Source organism: Falco cherrug, chromosome 6 (assembly GCF_023634085.1).
Source record: "Falco cherrug isolate bFalChe1 chromosome 6, bFalChe1.pri, whole genome shotgun sequence".
Lineage (NCBI taxonomy): Eukaryota > Metazoa > Chordata > Aves > Falconiformes > Falconidae > Falco > Falco cherrug.
In genome coordinates this window covers 47,785,821-47,811,434 of record NC_073702.1, presented here as the reverse complement: position 1 = coordinate 47,811,434, position 25,614 = coordinate 47,785,821, and the positions used below count along the sequence as shown (strand labels likewise).

Genomic DNA, 25,614 nt, shown 5'->3' with positions numbered 1-25,614 from the left:
TTGAGCGCACCATTCTGTAAGGGTAGAATGATAATAGATGTGAAAAAAACTGATAATAAAGCTGGTTTTCTAGAAGCTTGTAACAACCAGGTAGCAAAAGTGTCTTGTAGATTTGTGATCTTTGTTCTTTTTATTTCTGAACCATAACTGACTGGGCCAACTGGTGTAATACCATATACCTGAAGGTATATCATATACTTAAATCAATAATGTAATAGTATAGTTTAATAGTGTAATTATGCTATTATTTGTAAGTCAAAGGCACAAGCATAATGTGTGTATGTGCATGTGTATGTACATACAATCATATACATGCATGTGCGCAAACGCATCCTAAAATGGAAACAACAACAAAGTTATGTAAGCATACTGTTACCTGAAATAGGTAGACATCTCCAAATGAATTGCTGAGACAGAACACGTTTTCTTTCTTGGGATGCTCTGGAACAGACTGAACTATACTGTCTTCTGCAAACAGGGCATATCGAGGCAAACCGCTCTGCTCCATTGAGTTCTTTCCATAGGTCTCATAAAACAGCAGAGTACAACCTTTGCAGTTCAGAGGGACAGAAAACCATAAGGAGAAAGTAAGTTCTGGATCTCCCATTTGAGTTCTCTTGTATTAATGCTTTTGTGAATTAAGACACCCTTCAGTGACAAAGAACATCAGTTCTGTCCCTCTTTTAAAACAGAGAAAAAAGGAAGGTCTCCTAAACTGGAAGACAGGCAAAGTTAATGAGGAATTTGCCAATGAAAAGTTTCTAATCAGACACCTAATAGGGACACACCAAACGTCCACGGACTTAAAAATAACACAGGACACCTCAATATGGAAGTGTTCAAGGTCAGATTGGATGGGGTTTGAGTAACCTGATCTAGTGAAAGGTGTCCCTGCCCATGGCAGGGGGTTGGAGTAAGCTTCTTCAAAGGTCCATTCCAACCCAAACCATTCGGTGATTCTATGAATAAACTCAGACTATTAAAATGTTAAAGCATGTAGAAAAATTAATTCCATCTTAGTTAAATCGGCTTTTGTGTTTCTTTATTAAATTGAACCACCTGTCTCATAACAACCAGCTAAGAAATCTTTGTATTTGTTAGAGATTTGCAGAAACTTTTGTCTTCAAACAACATGCTTAGTGAATAAACTTCTCAAATTTAAACTGGATTTTCTTGAATCTACCTGCAAATCGGAAACTAAGACACTTCTGAATAACTTAAAATAGTTTAAAGGGGCCGAGTTTGAGCATGTTCAGTCTTGTAGATAGTGTAACATCTAAGGTATGAAACCTGCATCAAGAAAACAAACTTTATCTTTGACGATGACAATCCTGAGTGTAAGAAGACAAATTACTTCTGGAGGACAGCAGAGGAGGCTTGATCCCAGTCCCTAGCAATATGACTACATTGCCTTTTTGCCTTTGGCAGTGAAGCTGGCTCCAGAAGGGCCTCTCCCCTCCATCCCCTCTAGCCTTTCATTTCTGCCCCACGTTACAATCCACTGTCCTCTGAGCTGCACCGATTTGCCTGTTCAAGGGGTCACAGCATTATTAAAATAATCTAGTTATAAGCTAGATTTCTGAATAAGTTCTTAGGCTAGTTGTGCATTCAGAGAAAATAAGTAAATAAACATCACTTTCACCCCTGGGAAATGGGAGTTTAATAACAGAGGGTTTGGTGCTATTTTTTAACTTGGCAGATAAATTAATACTATATTATGGCTGAACGTTTAACCTGGAAGAATTAAGATCAGATACTATAAATGCATTTTGAAAACTGAGGATAACCTAAGCAGTTAGAAAAATCTGAGGTTGAAGCTGGATTCTCCAGCAAGGCAAGCCTTCTCCAAACAGTACGCTCAAATTCATTCAGAAATTAATTTAGAGAAGACCTATGGCTGCATTACATAGCAGGTCTGACTAAACGATCACAGTGGTCCCTTAGGACCTAGTAATCCATGAATACATTACTGCTGTAAGCCCTACACATTACACAGTAGAGGACTGAGTTTGCTAGGGCTACAGCATTGCCATCTCTCTAGCCTGCTCTTTGTTGTTTTTCCTTCAATCAGAGTCATGACAACACAGGGCAGCACCAAAGTTGAGATTTTGGATTGACTTGCTGATTTTCAAGCTGTTGGCATTTCTCAGTGTGACATACTGAGCATACATATGCACATGCAAATATGCCTAGGAAGTGCATATCAAGGGGACATAGCTAAACCTGCAAAACAGGAATGTTTCCTCTGTGGATGCTTTTAAAACAGTTAGGTAAAAACAATTCAACCTTTATTTTAGTAATTCTCTAATATATTTACACTTAACGCTGTATTAAAAATCCCACACACATCATCCAAAGTCATGTGAATCCAAGGTGAGCTCCCTCAAAGGTCAAATCTGGAATCAGAACCAAAATCAAGGGGGTTTTGATTCTTCTATCTGACAAAGGGGAAAGCTGGGCCTACTAGAATTTATGGGACACAATTGCTGTGAAAAGTTATGAGGTGGAATGCACTGGTCCTCATACAGCCCAAATCTAAAGTGTATGAAAAGTGAGATCCATCTGATGGATTTCATCGTGTTCACCGGTGCCAATGAATGTACAACAGTTACAAGTAAAAGGGAAACATGTATCAGAGGTTACTGACCAAATCATCTGATGACTCAAAAGTTTTCAAAGGAAGGAATCTGATAAATAGAAATGCCTCTATACTACTTAAGTTCACTTTTCCCTATTACTGTCCAGTGTCTGGCAGAATATTTAGGGTACGAGCAAATCCTATGGAACCGGTCCTATCCTTTCCCCTTAGCAGCCCTCACTTGATGTTCTTTATGACACACAAACACTTGGAGATCTCCGCAGTTGTAAGAGAAGGGTAAGTTTGTTACACTCTGCAAATCGGGCATGGCATTTCTGTCATTATTTCAACATAACAAGGCAAACTAAACCAACAAAACCAAGTTCCCTCTTGTATTCAGCAGCAGGGCAATACAACCACTTCCACTTCTGCATTTTAGGAAAATGCAAAGTAAGTTCTATTTTAAACCCCATATTTCCCCTACGTACTATCTAAAAGACAACTAAAGATATGTCTTTTTTTTTTTTATCCTGACGGTTTATATTTACATAAATTAAAAATTTGGAAGGGTTTGTGTGTGTGTTCAGCTGTATGGCACCGCAGGTGTATCTTCAGGTCAAGCCCAGTGATCCCTGGAAACAGCCAGTTTCATAAACTCCGACAGACCCACTGGGACTGATTATCATCCAAGTATTTTAATCAAAACTTGAACTGAAGCGGGAGGGCAAAGGGAAAGCAACTTCCCTCGTTAAAATAAACTAATTAGACAGGACAGATAGAAAAGAGAGTTCTTGTTAAAGGGTTACTATTCAAGCTCAGGTCTTGGTGGCCCTGAAAGTAGAGCAGAGGCCTCAGGACATGTATATTTGAAGTCTGGCAGGTAACCAGATGGTTATAAGCCTTCTGCATATTTATAATTAAACACATCTCAACAGAGTGCAAAGAAACATGCTGTTCTCCATTTGCATATGTGGCTATTTTAAGTCATATTTTAAAATATCTTGGCTATTTAAACTTCAAGAACAAATTAAATACAGATTTATTCAAAACCCTCTATAAGGAGAACCAAAGCAAGTGCCTTGATCTTGATACAGCATATTATGAAAACAGAACTACGCCTTGATATCCAGACAGGCAAGTTTATTTTGGCATCAGAAGTCTCCACAGGACAATAAAGGTATGAGATCAAGGAAATGAGGAATGTATATTTAAAACAGCTAACAAAGCGGAAGAGATTCGGCACCATGAATGCAGCCATGCCAGCCATCTGAAGTAAAAAGCCCTGTACCTAATACTTCTTACAATGTTAGAAGTTAATAAAGCTTTTCACAGAATTTTATTATTCCTTTTTTATAGCTGGGGAAATTCGGGTAGCAAGAAGGGACGTGATTTGTTCCAAGTCACCAATAAGCCAATTTTATAGCGAAGAACCAAACATGAAGAACCTAAATTCCCTCCCAGAGTTTCATTACCCCAGAAATGCATGAACAACTAGTATATAATGTACTTCAGTCTAGAGTTTTGACAGGATTGTTTAGAAACTACTTGAATTTTATAAGAGGCAGATCAAACTCATATTCATACTCCATAATGTAAACACAGTAAGAAGGTGGAATTCAGATACAGTTTTTCCTTTGCATACACTGCTTGTAAGCATGAATCATGCTATCTGATGATCAGGGTAAGTGATTTAAACTGTTAGGACTGCCTACATTTTGATCCCTTGATAACAGGCCTCTGAATTATTAGGCAGAATTGCTACGTTCTTATGAGTTTGCTTCTTTTAAATCAGCATTATCAAGGACAACACTCCCAGCACTTGCTGTTTGCTGTTCATTTTTCTTCAAGTCTACACCCATGCAGAATTTTCAAAAGGGCAACCTGTGGGAAAGTTATTATTCTCTCTCCTCCAGACGCAGATATGCTAGGAAATTATTAAGTTTGATCATTTCCTTACTCATTAACTTAGCATTATATTTACTGAAAGGCAAATCCTTTGGATGCAATTCAAAAAAAAAAAAACAAAACCAACAAAAAGCCTATGAACTCATTAAATTCCCCTTCCCCACAATAGATGGTTTTCCTTCTCACACTTCCTGACACCCATATGCTTCTTGAAGCAACACCTACCTGCTCGATTACTCTGAACCACCAACACGCACGCGAGTGCAGCGCTAAGCACAGCAGTGACACCGCAGCCCACCAGCAGCAGCACCTTTTAAGAGGATTGCCTTCCCACAGGGCTGTTTCACAGCAGGAATGGCCAGGAGAGACACAAGGATGGGCATGCCAAAAGCCAGCAGGGACTGGTATTACAGGGCGCAGGCAAGGTGAAAGACCATCCAGGGAAAGGAGGGAGACTAGTGAGCACTGGGAATGGTCCATGGCAGCCAAGCCTCAGGCATCACAGGGCTTCCCCTCCTACTGCTGCTGGGGCCTCCTCTGCCCTGAATCACACACTTTTATGTGTAAATGCTCTACCACAGGGAGTTTACCTCTTCCTTATGTTGCCACCTGAAGCACTGGCAATGAACTGAACGTTTTTACATTAACTTACCCTAACTTTAAGTAAAGCCTGTAGCAAAGCCCAAGGAACTGTGTGCCTGTCACTGGGAACTGAGCACCAGGGACTTCTCCTGATCCTTAAATTTTGACTCCTCCCAAGACAGAGGTGTAACTTCCCTATTTTTCTCAGTTTTGGTTCAGTTTGGTCTTTGACCTCCAAACATTCCAAAGCATCTTCAAATCCTCAATTCTGCATGAGTGCAGAACCGGGGAAGACAGACAAAACAATTCCCACCATGGCATGACATGCAAGGCTGCATGTGCAATACCAAGGACATGAGCACCACCTCAACTCAGTGGGCTGCTTAAGCACATGCTCCACTTTAAGTGTCTGGGTAGACCGTCTATGTAATGTTAGGCATGAATTTCCATTTCCAATTTCCAAACCAGCATGCATGAAAAGTTGCTGAGACACAATGGAAATAAGTACTGCTGCCGAGCCAAAGGACCAACACAGGGGTTTACCTTTGAGTGTGACCCAGTACTGCTTCCACTTGCGCCGTGTGACCAGCTCCAGCTTCTTCTCCTTCTGCAGGGTCACCAGGGGTTTGAAGAACAGCCACCCTGCCTTGCGCACCACTCCTTGCTCTTTCTCATACAACAAATCCAGCTGCTCCAAGGAGCTGAGGGACTCGCCACTGGAGTCTTCCGTTTCGGATGAGGTCTCGGTGTTCTCCAGGTTTGTCCTGCTCATCTCCAGCTCCCGCATGAAGTTTTCATAAATGTTCTGCCTAAGAGCATCACTGCTGACCGCATTGGTGGACTCACTTCTCTGAGAGAGGACATGGCTGGAACCGGGTGACCACAGCAAAGCAGAGAGCTGCGATGGTGCCAGCGTGTCCATGGTGAAGTTGTCCGTTCTGCTGTCGAAATATTCACTCCCATCTTTACACTTTGGCTCCTGTGCAAAAAAGGAATTTGTTAGCAGTCACCAGACACACCTCATTTGGCATTTAAATTTGTTTCATGTTTAGCCACGGCCAGTTCCTTAATCAAGGGCCACCTCTTTTCACCATTACATCATAGGCTTTAACTCAGCAGCCACTGACACCGTCAGTGCCACCACTCATGGTTTTCTCAGCAGAACCCCATTAAACCCTAACCACTACGTCTGCAAACTTTGGTAACTCAGACACCTGAAATTAATCTCCACATTCTCTAGTAACTACTGGGGCTTCTACTGGCTGAAACCTGAAGGACTACAGAAGACAACCACATCCTCCGGCTGAAACTCAGGCACCACTGCTTACATGTCTGTTTGAGTATAAGCAGGAACAGTGTCACAACTTTCTTTATTATTATAGGGTGTTCAATACTTTGGTGACATCCTATTTGTGTGAGGCAGCTACATTCAGCTTCAGCACCGCTAGGCTGATTTTACCTCCACTTTATATTTGTCATATGGATTGTGCTTAACCAACACAAAACAGGTCAAAAGTTGAGCTTATTTTAAGCTTGTTAGTATTGACCAATTAACTAAAATCGGATCTAACAGAAGATGTGATTTGAAAAAAGAAAGATGCAGTTGCTGACTGGCACGAATCCAGTCTCCGGACTGCAGAGGTGTGTATTTTCTGACTTGCTGGAAACCCTCTGGGAGCTTGACTATCTCATCTAGCACTGATGAGCCTTTCTCCTAATTGCATTGTGCAGCTTTATCCCTTGTATTGAGAGGGCTGGCCAGTTTTATTTGAAATACTCAAGTCTGATGGTATGACTTCCACTTTGCCTTGTGATACGTATGGCAATGTAGGCCCATTTCTTGCCACTGCTTGTTGACGTGGGACCTTGGCAGACTGGGCCTTTTCCTTCTTAAGCCTTTCCCAGTAGTGTGCTGACTGCTCTCAACTCTCCCAGGGTCCAGTGGTGGACATGGATTTTCATACTCCCCGAGACAGAGCTCTTTGGATTAACTTCACTGTCAAGAACCACCACATCCATTGTAAGAAGCCATTTATTGTCTTCCCAACCTAAGTATTGCTGATGCTATTTAAAAGCAGCCAAGATTTAAGAACATACAACACAAAAAACCTGCTGCCTTTTGCAGTAAAAGTGTGAAGGAAGAGAAGAGGTGGCTATAAACAATTCAAGAAGTGAAGCTATTACCCTCCATAATAATACAGCTATTATACTTTCAAGTTTAGACTGCTTCTCTAAAAGCATTTATTTGCTCATAGACTTCTGTACATGAATAAAGTAAATAAACCTTGGTCTCCTGTGAGCTGCTCTCACCAGCAGCTTTGAAAACAACTACTTTTTTGTTCCTTTGCTTCCTACTTGATGCTCTTCAAAACTGCAGCGGAAAAGCTGTGCCATGTTTTGATAGCATCAGGACCTCCAGTGTGCAGCCAAGAGCAACAGTGGGATCACACGCCCTCCCAAGCGTCACCAGACGAGCCACTTCTCAAGCAGCAGGACACTGTTGCTTGTGGCCTCACAAAAGCCAACTTGAATTGAAACCCACATTCTCTTAAGGTACATGGAAGTTTGCATCTGGCTTTTCAGATCACTGTTTCTGACAACAAGGGTCCATTTCTCCTCGCAGTGGAGCATCTTCCTCAAATCTTATTGCAGAGTGTTAATCAGCGTTCTCCAAGAGTAACTCCCTAAACATCAACAGTTTTGTTTTACATACGATAAAGGCAGGGAATCAAGGGAGGCAAATAATCATGTGTGTAATGTATTTATGCCCACAAAGTGACCCTACAACACAGATCGTACAAATCTGCCAGCCATCTGCAGTTTGGTGGGAAACTGGAAGCTTTCTCCACCCTCTTTTTAATTACTGCCATTGTACATGTGTGCCAAAATCCCATATTTTAATTGACTATTCTCCAGGAACTGCCAGTGTCCTCTAGAAAACATTAACAAACAGTTTATAAAGAATATATATTTCTTTCAATCCCAAAGCACTAGTAAGAAAAACATGGGACACATACATAAAAAGGTGTATGCTGTGAAGGGCCACTACTGGCACAAGAAGGATTGATGAAAAGGGTGGGACACAACCTGTCCATGGGCAGCCACTAACCACATCCTATGTGTTCTCCACGCACACAGAAAGGATAGAAATGAGGAAGTATCAGAGCAGAGTGAAGGAAAACAGGATCCAAAATGACTATATATACTTCACCATGAGATCACTCATATTTCATTTTGTTCAAAGAACAGAACTGGCTGAGTCACACAGTCTCTGCTGGTCCTCAGGGAGGCTGTCACTGTAGCAGTATCTGGTCACCACTGAGAAGGTCTGACCCAAATTGCTGGTGGTGGTGGTTTCCCTGCCAGGGTGACTTTCTGCTCATTTTCTCTCTGTTGCATCTAGCGATGACAGAAAACTACCACTGTTTCTGCTCAGCTGCGTTCAAGCAGATCTCTCAGTGTCTGAGATATACCCTGGAATACTTACAGATAATGCAAAAGATAAAGTGCCTAACTAAGGTACCAATTAGACAAAGCAACGCATGTAATAATTAACTGTAAAGAACAGCATAGGAAACAATGCATCCTGATAAATTAATTAGGAACCAAGCTGAAAGTAGAACCTAATACCAGTTTTCAAGACAAATAAAAAGGTTGTCTCAATGTACTTTTCTTTTAAATTCTCTTTATACCACACTGCAGGGCTCTGGCTTATAAAGTCAGGAAATTTCAGAAATTATTCCCATAAGGAAGCTGTTTACCTCATTGAAGAACCTATCTGCAGCAGCTGTTTCTGGTGGCTGGATTTTCATATTGCATATTCTCCATGTTACACAAAGGTGGAGGTTAGGGAGCATACAGCTATTTGAACAGTTGCACACTGAGTTTACACCACCACCTTTAGCAGTGGCTGACTGTGCAACAAGTCTGACTAAATTCTGTCCACAGGTCTCACATGCATCACATATACCTTGCTGCTCACATGTAGCCTATTGTGATATAGCCATCTCCCCAGTGCCATTTCAGCAAGGATTAAACTTAAATGAGGATGTGCCATGCGGTAGAGTACCAGTGATGCATCAAGGGACTACATTAGGACACCCTCATGAAATGAAAACTGGGTCATGGCATAGAAAGACTGCAAGTCTTGACATGAGACCATTATTAGAAAGGCAAACTCAGTTCCAGAATATATCAGATCAAGTATCAGAACAAGTCAGACATAAGGAAACATCCAAGTCACTGGACAGGGTACAGCTGAGGGCTGCTCTGGAATATCCCATATCCAAATCTGTTTATGGATGATTTAAAACAGGTGCAGAGGAAGAGTGCCAGAATGAAAAGGAAACAGACTTCCTATCTTAAGACAGGAGACCAAAGACAGTCTGCATAGCCCCACAAATGCTGGCCAAGAAAAGATACCATTTCTCCCTTTAAATGAATAGTAACAGATGAAATAATAGGGAAGAATAACTAAAGTAGCAGACAATACTGGCATCAGAACAAACTGGCCATGACTACATTTACTCTGCAAATTAGCAATCATCAGAGTAAGAGGGTTTGGAAACAGCCTCCAAGACGGGGTAAAGCCCACCTGATTTTAAGCTGCAATTTGCTCACAAAGGGGATTAAACTTCACTGCCTTTCTAGAGGCAAGGGACCGGCCTCATATCCCAAGGCCGTGCCTCCCGGTCCTGTGCCCCCATGAAGCAGGAGGCTTAGCTGACTTGTTTCCACTGGGGCAGCCAGCGGGACCTATCCGCTCAGCCAGCACCAGTGCTTAGGTCTACATATAGGGAAATATTCCAGCTTTCATCTTTGTTCAGCCCAAGTGACTCACAATCAGTTATTAGTAATGTACTGAGGAAGGGACACGCTGTTCAGAGCAAAGCACGGAGGCTACAACTGCTGTGATGAACAGTCCTACAAACAGGGACTAACCACCTGACAGATCGTAACTGCACACAGTACTTCTGCATTTTTAAGCCAAAGGACCTGGTGAGGGCATAAGTGTTACCAAACTACAACACGGCAACCCCCAGAAGAGACGCAGGCTACTCAAAGTGTGCAAGGTGGAAAGGAGTCGACCAAGCCTCACAAGTAAGACAGAATCATAAAGCATTTTCTACCCCTCTTACCCTTCCTGTTGCTGGACACTTCACTGATAAAAGTCAATGACTAACTATTTCCTATGCCTTTTTCTAAGAAATCAGCGTTTCGGGAGCTAGGGCTGATTTCCTTCCACCAGAATCAGATTCAAGCTTGATGCAATCTCACCAGCCAAATTTTCTTGCTGTGTCTGAAGTCAGTTCACTGCACAGTGAATTCAAAACAGCTATGAATCGTGCACCACAAATACCATTCTGAAAATGTCATGACTAAGTAATACATGGCAAAGGTCTGGGATGCAGAGATTGTATGTAAAGCCTGGATGTAAAATCCAGAGCAGCTACAGATATTGAAACCAGTGAAGAATCCTGGCACAAGGCACCGAGGCTTTTCACTGATTCCAGTTTTTCTGCCTTCTCTTTCACAGCTGACTAAGAAGGTGAAAAGACAGCATCTGATAAAATACATGAGCACCAACTTACAAAAGAAGTGCTCCAAATAAACAGCTTTCATTTTCACTTTCCCAGTATTGTAGCCCTTACCTAGGATTTATGCTAACAGACCTTATGCTGACCTCATTTCTGAACCTAAGGGTCTGTGTCAAGAGTTTTACACTGCGATGACAGATGCCTGTCAAGCACGGTATTGGTCTGAATTACTGAATGTCCTGAACACAGGAGACAGTGTTTACTCTGCATGCCACATAAAGTGTGTGTTTTAGCTGCTGCCCAAGTTGCAGAAGGAGGCGTTCCTTTCACTCTGCTCACTTCTGAAGTGGCCAGCAACCCCACGTTGCTGAAAGGGAGCGGATCCTTCATTTAGGGATGCACAGTGACTGCTCTTATATGAGAAACACTAAGGGAGTTTAAAAAAATAAAACAGAATCCAAACCAAAACCAAAAACAGTCCCTGCCCTCCACCTCAGCTTGCAAACTCACGTGCAGAAGCCCAGGCACAGTCTAGCATTTAAAGAGCCAGTTCTGGGGCCTACAGCTAGAAATGAGAATTTCATTCCTGATGACAGTCATCCTAAATTCCTATTAATGCGATTAGCCTTAAATTCTTGTACAGAAACATCCTTTCCCTCCCTTTTGCCCTCCTCCATCTCCTTCTTCACACCACCATCTCCTGGCGAGCCAGATGGCAACTCAAGCTTTTCCATCTAAGCTGAACTAAGCTGACACACAGGAATGAGGAGGGTGCTCCATGTAATTAATGCCTTCAAAGGAGGTGGAGGCAGAACCAGCAGCTCTGGTCGATACTCTATAGTTGCTTGCCTTGCTAGAGACAGACCTCTAGTGAAACCAGCATGGTGAAGCCAATAATACAAATAGGGAATACCTGCAAAGATATTTATAACATCCTTCTTCTACTGCTCTTTCCACACTCTTTAGATAATATATGCTAATTCATAGTGTATATATATCTAGGTTATATTTTCACAGTTGAAATAAAGAGAAGGCTTAAAAACTCTAAGTCACCTTTTAAGTAATGCAATGATTTCAAAAGCTAATTCACTGAGAGATTAGGCTGCAGAGACTGGAGTTAACTAAGAGGGTGACAAAACAGGAGGGCAAAATTTGCACACACAAATGCGTATCTTTTTTTGCTGTTGACATTTCAGACAGCTCCAGGGATGCAATACTTCTCAGAATTCCACAAATTACTAAATGGGATTAGCAATTACCCTGTGAGAAAGACAAACATGATGCAATCACTGCATTTATAAAGAGGAATCTACAAACTAACTTTCAGGCACTTAGGCTGGGGATTGTCATACCTGCAGCTTCCTTTTCTTCCTCGAGAGACTTCCCGTCCAGTCACTGATGCGTCGCATTCGGTTTTTTAATGTGTCCTTCTTGGATGCTTCCTCACTGAGGGGCTTGGACTTTCTGCATGGGAGTGTGTAGGAGGAGTAATGGGCAGGACTTCCCTGCTCTACCCTGGAGGGCACATCGATGTCTGAGGCAAATGAGACACGGTTGCTTAGGCTGCCATGAGTGTCAATGTACTCATCAGACAGCCTGATCCCAGATGGAGGAGTGCTTTCCAGATTTGTATCCTTATAGAGATCTCGGAGTGAGGAAAGAGATGAACTTTGGTTGAAGGACTTCTTGTTGCTTGCTGGAAAACTGGCATGAATGCTTGTATCTGGAGTGCTCCTGGTCAAATACGGACCATCCGACTCACTGATATCACCAGCATTTCCCCAGAGGGAGTCATACCATGAAGACTCAGAGCTGAGGGAGCTTCCTTTACTGGACTGAAGCCTTGAACCAGTAGGTGACAGACGATGGCTTGAAGAGCAGTCTGCACTGGAGTTCCTCCTGACATCAAGCAGGTTATTCGGCTTAGATTCCAAAGCAGGTGAATATCTCAGCAACTGGACCTGTCCACTGGACTCCTCCGTCGGGACCTTGCTGTTGCTGCTGTTGTGGAACTCAACCCTCAAGCAACCGTCCAGCTTCCCCAGTGTTTTAATGAGAACCTTTGGACTCCTCCTGTCCTCTGACTGGGAGGCTGATGCAAGACTCTCATTCTTTCCGTAGCAATTTAAAATGTGTCCATTTCGTTCTCGAGAGGCAGTGTGATTACCTCCAGGTTGAAGGCCAATATAGTGCAAACCATTCTCGGGCAAAAACACTGTGTTGTTTCCTTGGCAGTAGTCTCCTGAGGCATTTGTCTTGTGTTTGGCATGGGCACTGCTTTTGGAGACCTTCACCACAGTGTCACCTAGTCTAGATGAATAAGGCTGACTACTCTTGAAGTGTGAAAGGCAGCTTCTGGCAAGGGACCTTGATTTGTAGTTTGAGCCACTACTGGTATGTCCCCATCCATGCATTGAGCAAGACTTTTCATCTTTAGCATGAATGCTGCGAATTTTCAGAGAGCAAGGCTTCTGCTTGGTACCAGCTGTAGCAGCAGCATGGTTTTTTGATCCCTGAAGACTGTATTGGCTTTCTGAATTCCCCATTTTCCACTAAATTAAGAAGAGTTTCATTAGGAACAATGGCTAGAAGACAGAGCAAAAAGCAACAGACCATTTTTACCCTCCACACAGGAAACTGCCTTTTTAAAAAATGGTATGAAACAATTGTTTCAAAAAAAAGCCATTAAATAGCCATTCACAACATTAAATTCATAACCAAACTTACTTCAGGGGCAGGCTAGGAAAGCCTATTCTCTGTATGCTTCATTACCTCTCTGCTATAAAGCTGGAATCTAACTCCATTGAAAACATGTCAACACCTTTCTCCACCCACACCCTTGGCAACATCCTTTTCTTATAACTTCAAAAAACCTCTGGCTCCCAAGAACAATGGCATAATGAAAGGAAGACAGCACGATAATCATAACTTAGATGTAAATTGAACTGTACTTTCAGAGAAATCCCTTCTGCCAGGAGACAAGTCCACTGCAGTTTCAGCTTGACTGGTTTCTGTGCAACCAAGTGTTACCTCAATAAACTGTTCCACAAACCGCAACTTTTTGTTTGAGTCAATCCAGGAGAAATAAAAGAAAAACCAAAACCCCATGTCAAAAAAACAAACAAAAATGAACCTGGTTAGCCAATAGCCTCATCTTCCATTACAGCACCAAACTGCATTATGTTATTCAGCATGGCCTGCTTCAATAGTTCACTTAGTAAAACACTCTTCAGATTTTTACTGAATTCCCAGTGAACAGCACACACTAGAGCAAATTGCCCCAGTGAGATGACTGAAGATTTTGGCCTTACCTAAAGTGTACCCCAAAGTAAAAAAGGTCAACCTGTTCATTTTGTTACTTGAAGTGAATCTCCACTGTTTGTACTTTTTCCATTGGCGTTATGCTGCTTTGCATGTTGGATCTTGAACTACCACTCTTAGGAGAATACACTGCAGCTTCATTAAAACTTTGTCAAAATAAGCCATTGTGAAAGCACAATCTTATCTTCTAGAGTTTACATATATATATATAAAAACATCCTCACTTCCAACGCATAGCACTTTTAGATGAAAAGCGTAGTACAAAATGAAGAGCAAACCTGTAGGATCCCTCTTAAACACAGGCACAGTTAGCAGTTAGCCTGCTCTGCATTGTCTTCGTGACCAGCTGCTAGACTTGCCAAAAACCAGGATGAAGTTGCATGCAGCCTTCCTAGAAAACATCAGAAAGAAAAAAAAGCGCTTTCAGTCAAATAGAACTTACACTTTACTCCAGCTGTAAGCAAAATGAATACCCCCCCCAAAAAAAAAAAAATCAGACAGAAGCTACAAATGGTTAAAAATGGAGACATCTGGTTAAGGGTCTTCCTGAACTTGAGACGTATGTTTTTATAAACGCATTTTAACAACTGGCATTGAATTAATACAATTAAGTCACTGTTGGGATAAGTGTTTTATTTTCTAAATCTGGCCTTCTCCCCTCTCACTGACGAGTTAGGGTAAACTTTGAGCTCACTCCAGTTTTCTTTTCGGAAGACCAATTCCAGGTGGCGGGATTGTGCAGTGATTACAGTGTGGACCAAACTGATCAGAGCAATGTCCCACAGCATCTTCCCCACGCCTGGATTCCAACTATGACCCTTGCAGTGAAAGGCCACCATGCAATTCACTCCACCAATCACCTAGCAACCTCCCTCTTCAGGTTTGTTTTGATTTTAAATTAAGATACCAGCAAAACAAGGAAAAGTCAGCTCCAAGCACTGCGTACACATCCAGAGGCAACAAGACCCAAGTTCTTCCTGACCCTCTGAACATATCGGCTCTTCACCTGGCACACAAAGGGCACAACTCAAAACGAAAGGACAGAAGCTGAATCTCACAGAATGCAACAGCAGTTTAGGGATTGAAACACACTGCAGAAAAGAAGCTGTGCAAGACCTTAGGTTCCGTTTTGGAACATACATTTTAGCTAGAAACCATTCTTAACACACTACTCCGAAAACCCACTCTTTTCTGCATAAATTCAGTGGCTACTCTTGATGATTTTCAATTGAATAACTGCTTCATTTGAACACGCAGAGTTTTGCTCATTTTGACTCATGTTGTGGCTATTTACTGTGTAAGAACCTTGAAGATATTTAAAGGCATTCACGGGTAACCTAAGTATTTTGCTCATCTTACCAAAAACAATGGTAAAGGTTGCAAACTAGAACTAAAAACAGTCTCAACAGCAAGCCTAGAAAAAGGTTAACAAATAAATGTCTTAGAAGAGATAGATCATTTTGGATCATGCTAGAGATGCTAAAGACCTATAAACACAAAATCATGGCTGTTATCACAAAGATATTTGATAGAACAGGTAAGTCACATAAATTTCATCTTACACTGGGGAAAAAAAAATTAAATTTGTTTAACTTGCTTATCCTCTCTAATGACTTGGAAGGTTGCTATTTCAGACATCTCTTCCTTGCAGGTTTGATTTGCCTGTGCTGCTAAGTGCACCCATTTATGTGAACAGTTTTAAAATGTCATATACAACATGGACTGAACAGAAGACTTTCGATTTAAGGTAAACAGAAGACAACACACAAACTTCCTAAGCTCCAAGCTGCTGAACAAATCGTGAACCCCCAGCAAAACTGCCTTCCTTGATCCAGGAGGCACAGACCACAAACAAGCAATAAGTTTACATTCAGAATTCTTCATCTGAGAGCAGAAAGTATTCAACAAGGGGGCTTTGAAGGGCTTATATCTATTCATAAGGGAACACTGAACCCAATTTGTCTAAAGAAACAGGCAAAAAGACCATCTGGTCTCCATAGTGATTGTGCAATGGTTAGGTAATCCTTTTAACAGAGTAGGTACTGAGCAAGCTGCTGTCATGCACCTCAGAAGATAGACATTCAATTCGTCAAGGCTGAAGCTGCTGCTACCAGGGTCCATTGTGTGTGTCTGATCCAATACGCAGGTCACATAATGGGTGAATGAATAAATTTATCTCGGAGTACAATGTCTACAAAACAGTGTCTCAGTCTGTGCAGGAATCAGCAGTACAACAGAACCATCAATAAATCCCATAGAAATAGCCCTAAGGGATTTTTCTCAGCATCCCGGCTATCCAGAAAGCTACGCATGCTGCAATAACCAATGGGGGGCATCTGTGAGGCTGCACAAAGAATGTCACCCTGAAAATCAGCTGTGATGCCCTTCCCCTTGCCTCACACCTGTGTGGAGTGATCTTCTTTCTGCTAATTACAATAGGGGGGAGCAGAGCGAGTCGGCTTGTGCCCAAAGGCAGTGTGACACTGGGGCAGCGGGGCGGTCGTGGACAAGCTCTAGCTGTGCTCGCTCCAAACACTCACACGTTTTATGCCATTTGAACTGTGGAAGCACTGGAAATTACAGTGCAGGGGACGGAGTTCAGCCTTCCCTATATTTCTCACAGAAACCTACCACCGCAGAAGACAACATGCTTTTCTCTCTTCCTATGCAGAGGGATGAATACTTCTTGTGAGCAAAACCGTTTCTATATTTTCTGCAATTATAATCAGCATATTTAGAAAGCAGGTCACTGTGCCTGAAGATGACTATTAAGAGTTTATTTGCTTTCAATTATACCCATGTTTCCTAAAAAAAAAAGACGTTTTTAATCTTCACCCTGGTTCCCCTTGACACATTCAAAAAACACAGCTACACAAACATACTAATCCAGGAACCCCACCATCCCCACCACACCCAATAATTAAACGCAAATCATAACCCCAGAGCTAAAAATGTATTTCCCCACCTTGGGTTTTCTCCACATGAAGTTCCCCTAGACCTTTTTGGCTCCCAAAAACAAACATGACGAGCTCAGGAGCCGTTCCAGAGAAGTGCCTGCCACCTATATTCCCTCACTAATACCACCACAACTAGACTGCTTTATAAATGCTAGAGAGGAAAATGCCTTTCTTAAGATTAAGGTGAGCACACATACAAGCAGTGCTCGACAGCCGCACAGGTGCTTTCCTCCCCAGTGTTAATCTCTCAAAATAAAGGTTTATAAAACTTGACTTGCAAACCATATTGTAAGCAAAACTGAACAGTAACAATAATATCCTAGTACCAGGTTTGCTTATGAGATACAACAAGGAATTATTATATTATGAATTAATGGGAGACCTGAGTCCAGGGAGACACAGGCTCCTGCGCTGGTTGTTCCTGCTACAGTGGGAACACACGCCAAACGTGATTTCACTGCTGCGAGCCATTATACTTCCAGTATCATCACAGTAACCAGGCTGACACTCTCTAAAACTACAGGTCAGAAAATGGCAAGCTCCAGACTGACAGGGGGCAAGCACAGAGCCATTAAATAGACTGAATGCTCCACAACCACAGCCAGCATCAGGCAGTGGCCATATACCAGTTGTAAAAAGGGAAGAGACTGTGGTAGTATCTTCCTAACGAGGTTCAGCAGATTTCCCCCACTGGGACTGACAATCCTGCCGCTCAGGATGTTGGAAGAGCTCAACCAATGTCAGCCCTAGCAATGTTAAGCTTTAGCCTGGGTCAAAAAGTTACCCTCATGAGACATGAATACATGCACCAAAGCTATCTCTCTGATGTATTTTGATGCCTTTATTCCTCTGGATGGCTGGTGACAATGAACATTTATGGGTAGATGCAAGTGATCTACAAACCATTTAATCCCTGCTGAAGTTTCCCTGAAAATCTGCGGATGAAGTACAGGGAAGTTGATTCTCACTTCACTAAACATGGCATCAGTGCAAAAATGGCAAAAAAAAAAAGTGACAAAAAGAACAGTATGGATTGGTCCAGATGAGGATAACGTCATCCCATCAAATTAGCACCACTGAGTGAGGATTCATTAAGAAATCCAGGAACTCATGACAGTCTTCAGCATTACCAGGAACAATAACTCTGTATGCGCAGCAGAAGAGCTTAAAATTAAAACCTCCCGTCTTTAACAAGAAAAAGGCTTTTAAAAGAAAAGCTAGATTAAGAGATAGAAAATAGGTAAAAGCTAGAGCTAGCTACCTCACCCCTAAAAAATAAAAGCCTACATCATCTCAGTTTTTTACCACACCAGGACACGGTTTACACTTTTTATGGCAACCTGTTCTTGAGGAAAGGACAGAAAATTATTCAAGAAAGAAATAAGCTAATCAAGTATTTTGTTCCTATTTGTAGCTTAAGCAGTAACCACGTGTCACAACCTCTTCAGGCCTCCTTCACTAACAGAAGGATTGTCATCTGCACCACTGCGGTACCTTTCCAGAGGGCACAGGACCAATTCTTGAGTACCTGCCACCCAGCACGGTCCCTCACAGCCATCCACACAGGTATAAATGACTGCCAAAGAAAGGCACAGCTTCAACTTACCTTGCAGAAATATAAATACTTGTTATACAAAGGGTATTTATATGCAAAAGGCAGAGCATATCCTGTGTAATGAAGCAAGAGGAGAGAGTCATGTATGCTTTTTGCTGTGTTTGAAAATTGTATTTCCACAGGGTCAGGGCAAGGAGTCCCAGCTGCAGAGGGGGCAGACATGGCCACCTCCAGACTGCGCACAGTGGAGTGGGGAGGCATGGGGAGGAGAAGAGGCAGCGTTGGAGTCTGAGCACAGGTGGCTGCTCTGAGTGTGTGGTTCGTAACTGCACCCCAGGAGACTGTCAGCAGGACTAGTGGAGCTGGGATAATGGAGAATCTGAAAGTATTTCAGAGCAATAAAAAAAAGGAAACAGAAACAAACCCCCCTCATTTATATGACCAACTTGTTTTCTTTTAATGGCAGATCTGCTTAGAAATGTTGCAGGCTTTGATGCACAGTAACTACATTAGTGGGTTTTTACATCAGGAAAAGCTTTTTGGGGTTTTTTGGGGGGGGCATTTTTTTGTTATTAACCGAGCAATTCCTATGTTTTCTTTCAAACTACTTTTATATTCCCTTCACCTAATGGTTAAAACACCATCCTTTTTAAATGGCTTATAAAGTCTTGGAAATTGTATATAACTATCTTTCAGATACCAAGTGTTCATAAGTTTTGCAAAGAATCAGTGCGCTTTGTGAATTCTTACAGGGATACAGAATTACAGGTTTGAAGTTTTAATTAACTTTTAATCTACTTTGGTTTTTAATATGAAAGTAATACAGACTGTTAGAATGTGAACCTGCCCTCGCTTTCCTGCACGGCTGTGTATGGATGGATACACGAAATTAACGAGGGAGGCAGGTTAGCACAACACTGTAGCTGGATTAAACGTGGAGTTTCTTACTGGAAACAATTTACTGTGTTTTTTAGAACCACGCACTTTGGACACATGCTTCCACAAATCAGAAGCAGATTTCTTATTCCTGAAATCTCAATCACATTCCTATTACAAAAATATACCATAATAATTATACCGTGGTATTCCTGGCAGGATACTTTGCATTTTATACCACTGTATTCAAAGAATGAATAACCAAAACACCACAAGTATGCCTTTCTTTAAAAAAAAATAGAACTATTTTGCCTTAAAAATGAAATCTGAAGCCAGAATTCCTCGCTCACTCATTAGTCTCTTTAGAGTTCTAGCCTCCTGTATTAGGAACTGTTTGGGAGCTCACAGAACACATTAAAACCAACCACTTTTTTCATTAAACATAAGAAGTTCTTATGACCCCAGACACTTCTTCTAATGCCACAAATCATATCTACATTGCATATAGACTTCTAATTTCACAGAATGGGACTCTCCTCTTCTGGTTCATTCTCTTAAAATAATATGAATCCCAACAGGTCTACACTGCATCACAGATACATAGCATCAGAATTACACATCCCTTACTTGGGACATGACTCCTTCTTTTACTCAACCCATTGTTCTAGGTCCAAGACATTTGCAGCTTAATTAAATTATGCTTTATAGCTTTCAAGTTAGCACAATATGCAAGGTTGAGTCAAGCCTGAAGATCCTTATCATATTACACCAGTGCTGATACAATCTAAATCTCTAGGGACTTACTTTTCTTTGGCAGGAAAAACAAATTTCACCATTTGTAAATGTTATTGAATTTATACACAATGGCTAAAGTGCACATCCATTTAAATAAAAGCCATTAAGCTTGTTAAAAAAAAAAAAAAAAACAAAACCAAAAAACCCCCAACAACCAGGAATGCCAGCTAACATCTTGGCTTAATGCAGTAGCTGCAGTAGTTAAAAGAGTTGATATGTCAAAAGGTCTGTTTCCTGCCCTTGAAGGGGAAATGAACTCAAGTGATCTGAAAGGTCTTTTCTTCTCCACCTACTCTGGCATAAGCATACTGGCAGTTCCTGATGCAGATTAACAGTGCTTTCAAGGGATTTCAAGGCCTGGGGCCTCAGGCAGGGATGGTGAACCTGAAAGGAGCCAAGATGCTCCAAGCAGGGAGCCTCAGCTCCAGCCTCACTGCCTGGCCTGGTTTGTGGAGTAATGACACTTCAGAGATGGAGCGCAGGTCTGCAGACTTCCCACCTGAATTTAGACAAACTCCTGAAGAGGTCTCTGCCTCTGCCCTCCTTACTCATGATAACAACAGGAGGCGAGACTGGTGTTTTCTGGCCAAACTGGGATTCCCAAGTCCCCACCAGGAACACCTACCCTTGTTCTCTCCTGTCTACTTCAGCAGCAACCAGCTCACGGTATCAAACAGAACCATAGTCAGAAGGCAGCTACAGGGATATTCTCTCATGCATACCCACCCAAAACTGTAGGTGCCAAAAAATCAGCTTTGGGGAGGGTAGGAGGAAGGTTGTTCTTGGATTAGGACACAGTTTACAACACCATACCCCGAGCAGCCTCATAGACCCTATCAAAAGGAGAAGCAAACTGCAGCAAGGATAAGCAGGAACATAACCCATTCTGCCCCCAAAGACCCCTTTTGGTGTAACAACTTCCAAGAACTTTGGACCAACTCTTAACTCTTGGCATCAGAGAAAAACAACTAGTAGCACCTAGCAGGACAGCATGCTTCGGGCTGAAGGGCAGGGGCTGGGACAGCTGCGGGACTCCCTGCCTGCCGCCTATTACACTGCCTGCTCCACAAGCAGGAGGGGGAAACCACACTGCATTTAGCATGGTCTTTCCTACTTCTCAGTTTACACATTCATAAACACCCGAGGGTGTCGATTCCAAAGTAAAGGCTTTCCCACCTTCAGACCTAGGGCTTGCTGAAGAGGACAGAGCATCTGGGAGTTAGACACCAGAAGTAAACTTCAGACAGTGCCTTGGAAAATTAAAAGCAGATCTTGATTTTTGCATGCCAAGAGCCCTACAGCAGTAACACAGCTAAGGGCTTCCTTTCCTGCACCCCTGTAGTACCAGCATGTTACTCACACATTAAAAGAATAAAAAAGTACACTGAGGATTAGGTTTCCCCACTAAAACACTTGCTTTGTAGCTTCACAGCTACAGAATGTCCTATTCAGAGAGTCCTCTCTTCCATGGTATGTGGATACCCCTTTCCTGTTGAAGGGTATCAGATAAAAAAAATTTCCATCCTTTGCCTCTAACTAGTAATTTGCTATACATTGTATAATTTTATTGGATCATCCACCCTAAAGGGAAAGAAATGCACGATTTCCAGAATGAAGTCACCAGTATACAAAATTAACTCCGTGACCACATCAGCAACAAGCATAAACAAAGTAGGAAACTTTGGTTGCATTGCACAAACAATTAATCACCCTCCTCTTGAAAGAAAAAAACGGGGGGGGGGGGGGGCGGGGGGGGAGGTCACTTCTCCATATCTTGGGTATTTCCCTCTCTTTTTATTTTTTCTGCGCCACAGAACATAGCATTTGCACAATTTGTTTGTAGTTATGTATTAAAAATCTATGTAGTATTTTAAAATCTATGTAGAAAGATCAAAATCCGTGCAGCACCTACCTCCGCCAGACGCAGAAGCTCTGGTTTTCCATACCATCCCAGTTCAGTAGTAGTAGTAGTGTTGATTGAAACGTTTTCTTCTAACACTTCACAAATACACAACCCTTGCTTGGGTACACTGTTTATTTATTGCAAGTTACTTAAAAGTATTAGTGAGAATAGAAAGAATAATAAAAGAGAAAAATATTCAGAGGGATTATTAATCATATTTTATTGGAAGAGTCACTTGAATGTTGCAGAAACTGTAGCACTCTCAAACATACTTTCTCATACTTTGCCTTAAAAAATCCAGCCCCATCAGAGCAGAGCTGTAAAATGATCCTAGCGGTGGTTTATTTAGCAATTCAGGCAATTGAGTTTGACAGATGACCACCAAGAACTGTTTTCTGGAGAAAAAACATCCATCTTGGGCACAGCCGGCAATAGCAGAGGCAGCAAGGGGCTCCAAGTGCTGGCACTGCAGCAGCCCGCCCTGCCCTCTGCCTTCAGAGGCTTCCCAAGTCTGTCCCTACTTGTCTCAGTTCTCCAGGTCTGGCCTACAGCTGGCAAGCAGAGGACTGACTGCTCTCCCCCAGCATCTCCCTCCCTGGCCCGAGTCCCCCTTCCCGCTCCCGCTTACCTTCCCCAGGGCACCAGCTTCAGCCTCCCGGCTACCCCAGCTCTGCCACGGGGACACGGACATGCAGGCACGGAGACTCTCCCTTGCCCTGGGCACGCCAGGAAACTATGCCTAACACTTCAAAACACTCAGCCGTTAGGAACTAAAAACAGATCCTATGCGAGGCTGGATGTATTTTTGTCTGCAGGCTACACACCCTCCTCCCGTTCAATTTTTTTCATTGGTGGAGCAGCATGATGCAGACTTAACCAGAGGGTGGTTTTCCATGGGCCGCCCGAAACGATTATGCGGGGCGGCCCGCCACGATGCCGGGCAGCCGCCAGAGAATATGCTGTGACTGAGCTCTTGTCTGACCCCGCATTCCTCAGCCTCCAGGCTGCTTCCACAGGAAAGCTGCTAGGAAGGCTGCTGAATGGACAGGGGCTTGCTTGCCTGAAGTTAGCTCCAGGGTCTCCTCCTCTTTTTTTCTCTTTTGGTCTTTTAAGTGGGTTTTTTTCAGGTTGTTTTTTTTAAAAACTTGCTAGGAGGGCGTAGGTATTCCTAACATCCCCATGTGAGACGCCCTGGCAAAAACATAACTCCCCAAACCGCAGTGGGAATGCTGTAGTCATGAAAACCTGCTCTTAAGAGTGGCTCTCAGTTGTGTTTAACGACTCTGCACAACGGCATCATGTATACAACCGCAAACTCTGGCGCTCTCTTCCTCGCTGCTTTTGTCAGACTTTTTATACTATCCTATGGAAAGAATTAGTTGTTTTTTAATAACTGGCCTCAGATAAAATGGGTCTCTTTAGATGCAAATGATATCCCCAAGTTTCAACATACGGAGCTAGGCTGTTAAATCTGTGGGTTAGGCATATGAACAATTGCTTTATTATCAGAAAAGCTCAACACTTCATTGATTGCAGCAACAGTTGGTGAACAAACTCAGCCAAAACCAAGGCATTTATTCAAATATTCTAATAAAATCGCAGGGTCACATTCAAGTGCCAAGTGTGAAAATACAGTGAACTTAGACTGCAGATGATGTATTCAATTGAAAAGAAACGTGAATACTGTAATAGAAATCATTAGTAACACACAAAAGCCCCAAAGCAATATTTATGTCCACAAAAATGAAATAACAATTTGCATAGTAACATAGGAATTGCCACCTTAAAGTGAACCTCTGTTTCACTGTGTCCACTATCCTGTCTCATTACAGAGGAAACTCCATAACCCAGCAGTTTTGGAGTAATTTGGAACAAAATTTTGTTTCATCTCCGAAGCCCAGTTATAGTTAACTCCTCCACTGGAAAACAACAACTTGGATCTCTTCTCAAACTTCACAAGTTGACAATACCAGCACTGAATATGCTCTCCTTATCATGGCAAAGGTCAAGTCCTTCTCTGAATACTATGACCTCAATTAAGTTTTCTGGAGGCGAGTTCCACAGGTTGGGTTTTGTAAAACCTAATAGAGCAGTATGTGACTTATGTCTGTACTCCTAATTCTACAACTAAATATACATCTGGGGGCTTCACATCTGCTTGTTCTGGTAACAACTTTGCTCTCTGTGAAAAGCAGACTATTTTCTTTTTCCTGTTCATGGTACAATTATCTTCTCTTCACTTAGCATTGCTGTGGTCCAACTATTTCACTGATAGGCCAGATCCAAATCCTGGGACTGACATGGAAGCAATGACAGCTCACAACTCAAACCACCAGGTCTCTCTCACGAACAATAGTTGGCCTCTGGTCACACCCCCCATCTCTCACATTGTACTGCATTTCCCCCACAAGTCCACCTCTTAGCTGATTAAATAAACCATGTTCAAATGATTCCTTAGATAAGAGCAGCCCTCCACCAGTCCAGAAGCCTTTCATCACCACCTGTTTTGTTGAATTTATCTTTCCTGAAGGTGAACGTTCAGAATTATAAACACTATTCCCAAAGATGTCTCTGTAGCACCCTGTTCAGTAATTCAGAAGTAATTCTTCCCTAACTCAATGAAAAATACCTGGACTGACATAACCTGGGACCCAGCTGAATCACAGTAGTGCCTCACAATCTTTCAACAATGGGTAATAAATCTGTTCGTTCCCTTCCTCTTTTATTTTCAGAGGGTGACTCCCAAATGACAACAGGCATTCTTGTGATCAGTGCAAAGCACTCAACCCTGTACTTTCTCCCTTCTTCAAGTTCACTGCATTTTACCATTCCAGTCCCACAGGTCATTCGGCTGTTTATTACATTATTTCCAATCTACCTGTGTATTTACTATGTCTCCTGATTTTATCAGCCAGTTTCATCAATGCATTCTCACTTTTTGTGACAAGCCAACCAACACTCACCAAATTTGGTCTCAGGACTCCAGTTGATACCCCTTATGTTCTTTTGGGTTTGCTTCCACCTCTAACGTACTTCACTGATCACTTTTAGCACACTAACATCACATGTTGAAGGCATGCTTTCCTGACGTCTGCTTGACTTACATAGAGCTTTACATCGCAGGGCTGCTGCGGGTGCCTCCTCCTGACCATGGGGCTCCTCCTGCCTTGCTCCTCAAGTAGCTCCTTGGGGAGCACGCAGGGCAGGCTGACAGGGCTTTGGTACAGTCTATCACACAGGATACAGCATGAGGGTCCTTCTTTAGTACACCCCCAAAATGGAGTCTCCACACCCACCTCATCCCCTTTTTCTCACCTGCTGCTTTACCGTTATCAATTTGGGACAACCTGATCATGACATATTCTCTGGAGTTCAATAAGAAGTAGGCAAGCTGCATGCTGAGCACAACAGACTGATCTCTTATTACTACATGAAGTATTTATGTGCCTTACAATCTTCCACAAATGTATCATCACAACATTGCCAGGAAAGAGAAGGGTAACATTATCTTCATTTTCTACAGAGCTGCTAGGTCGCACAGGAAATTAAAGGGTATTTCAATACAGTAAAAGGAAGCTCTGTAGCTTGTGTTAATGCATGTCTCT

The 25,614-nt window shown here is 42.4% G+C and overlaps 1 protein-coding gene across 4 annotated transcripts in view; it reads right to left on the bottom strand.

Moving 5' to 3' along the window:
* Positions 1-14,314, bottom strand: part of TIAM2 (TIAM Rac1 associated GEF 2) — a 90,972-nt gene extending 76,658 nt beyond the window's left edge. For 3 of the 4 annotated variants that reach the window (XM_055713799.1, XM_055713803.1, XM_055713802.1), the window contains exons 1-4: positions 14,202-14,314; positions 11,955-13,154; positions 5,609-6,044; positions 377-549 (exon numbers count right to left, since the gene is read on the bottom strand). In XM_055713799.1, coding sequence (XP_055569774.1) covers positions 377-549; positions 5,609-6,044; positions 11,955-13,148 — 1,803 coding nt within the window. In that variant the 5' untranslated portion in view covers positions 13,149-13,154; positions 14,202-14,314. Of the gene's footprint in view, positions 1-376; positions 550-5,608; positions 6,045-11,954; positions 13,188-14,201 lie in introns of all 4 variants that reach the window. The other variant, XM_055713800.1, reaches the window with a different exon arrangement.
* Between the last annotated feature and the right edge of the window lie 11,300 nt (positions 14,315-25,614).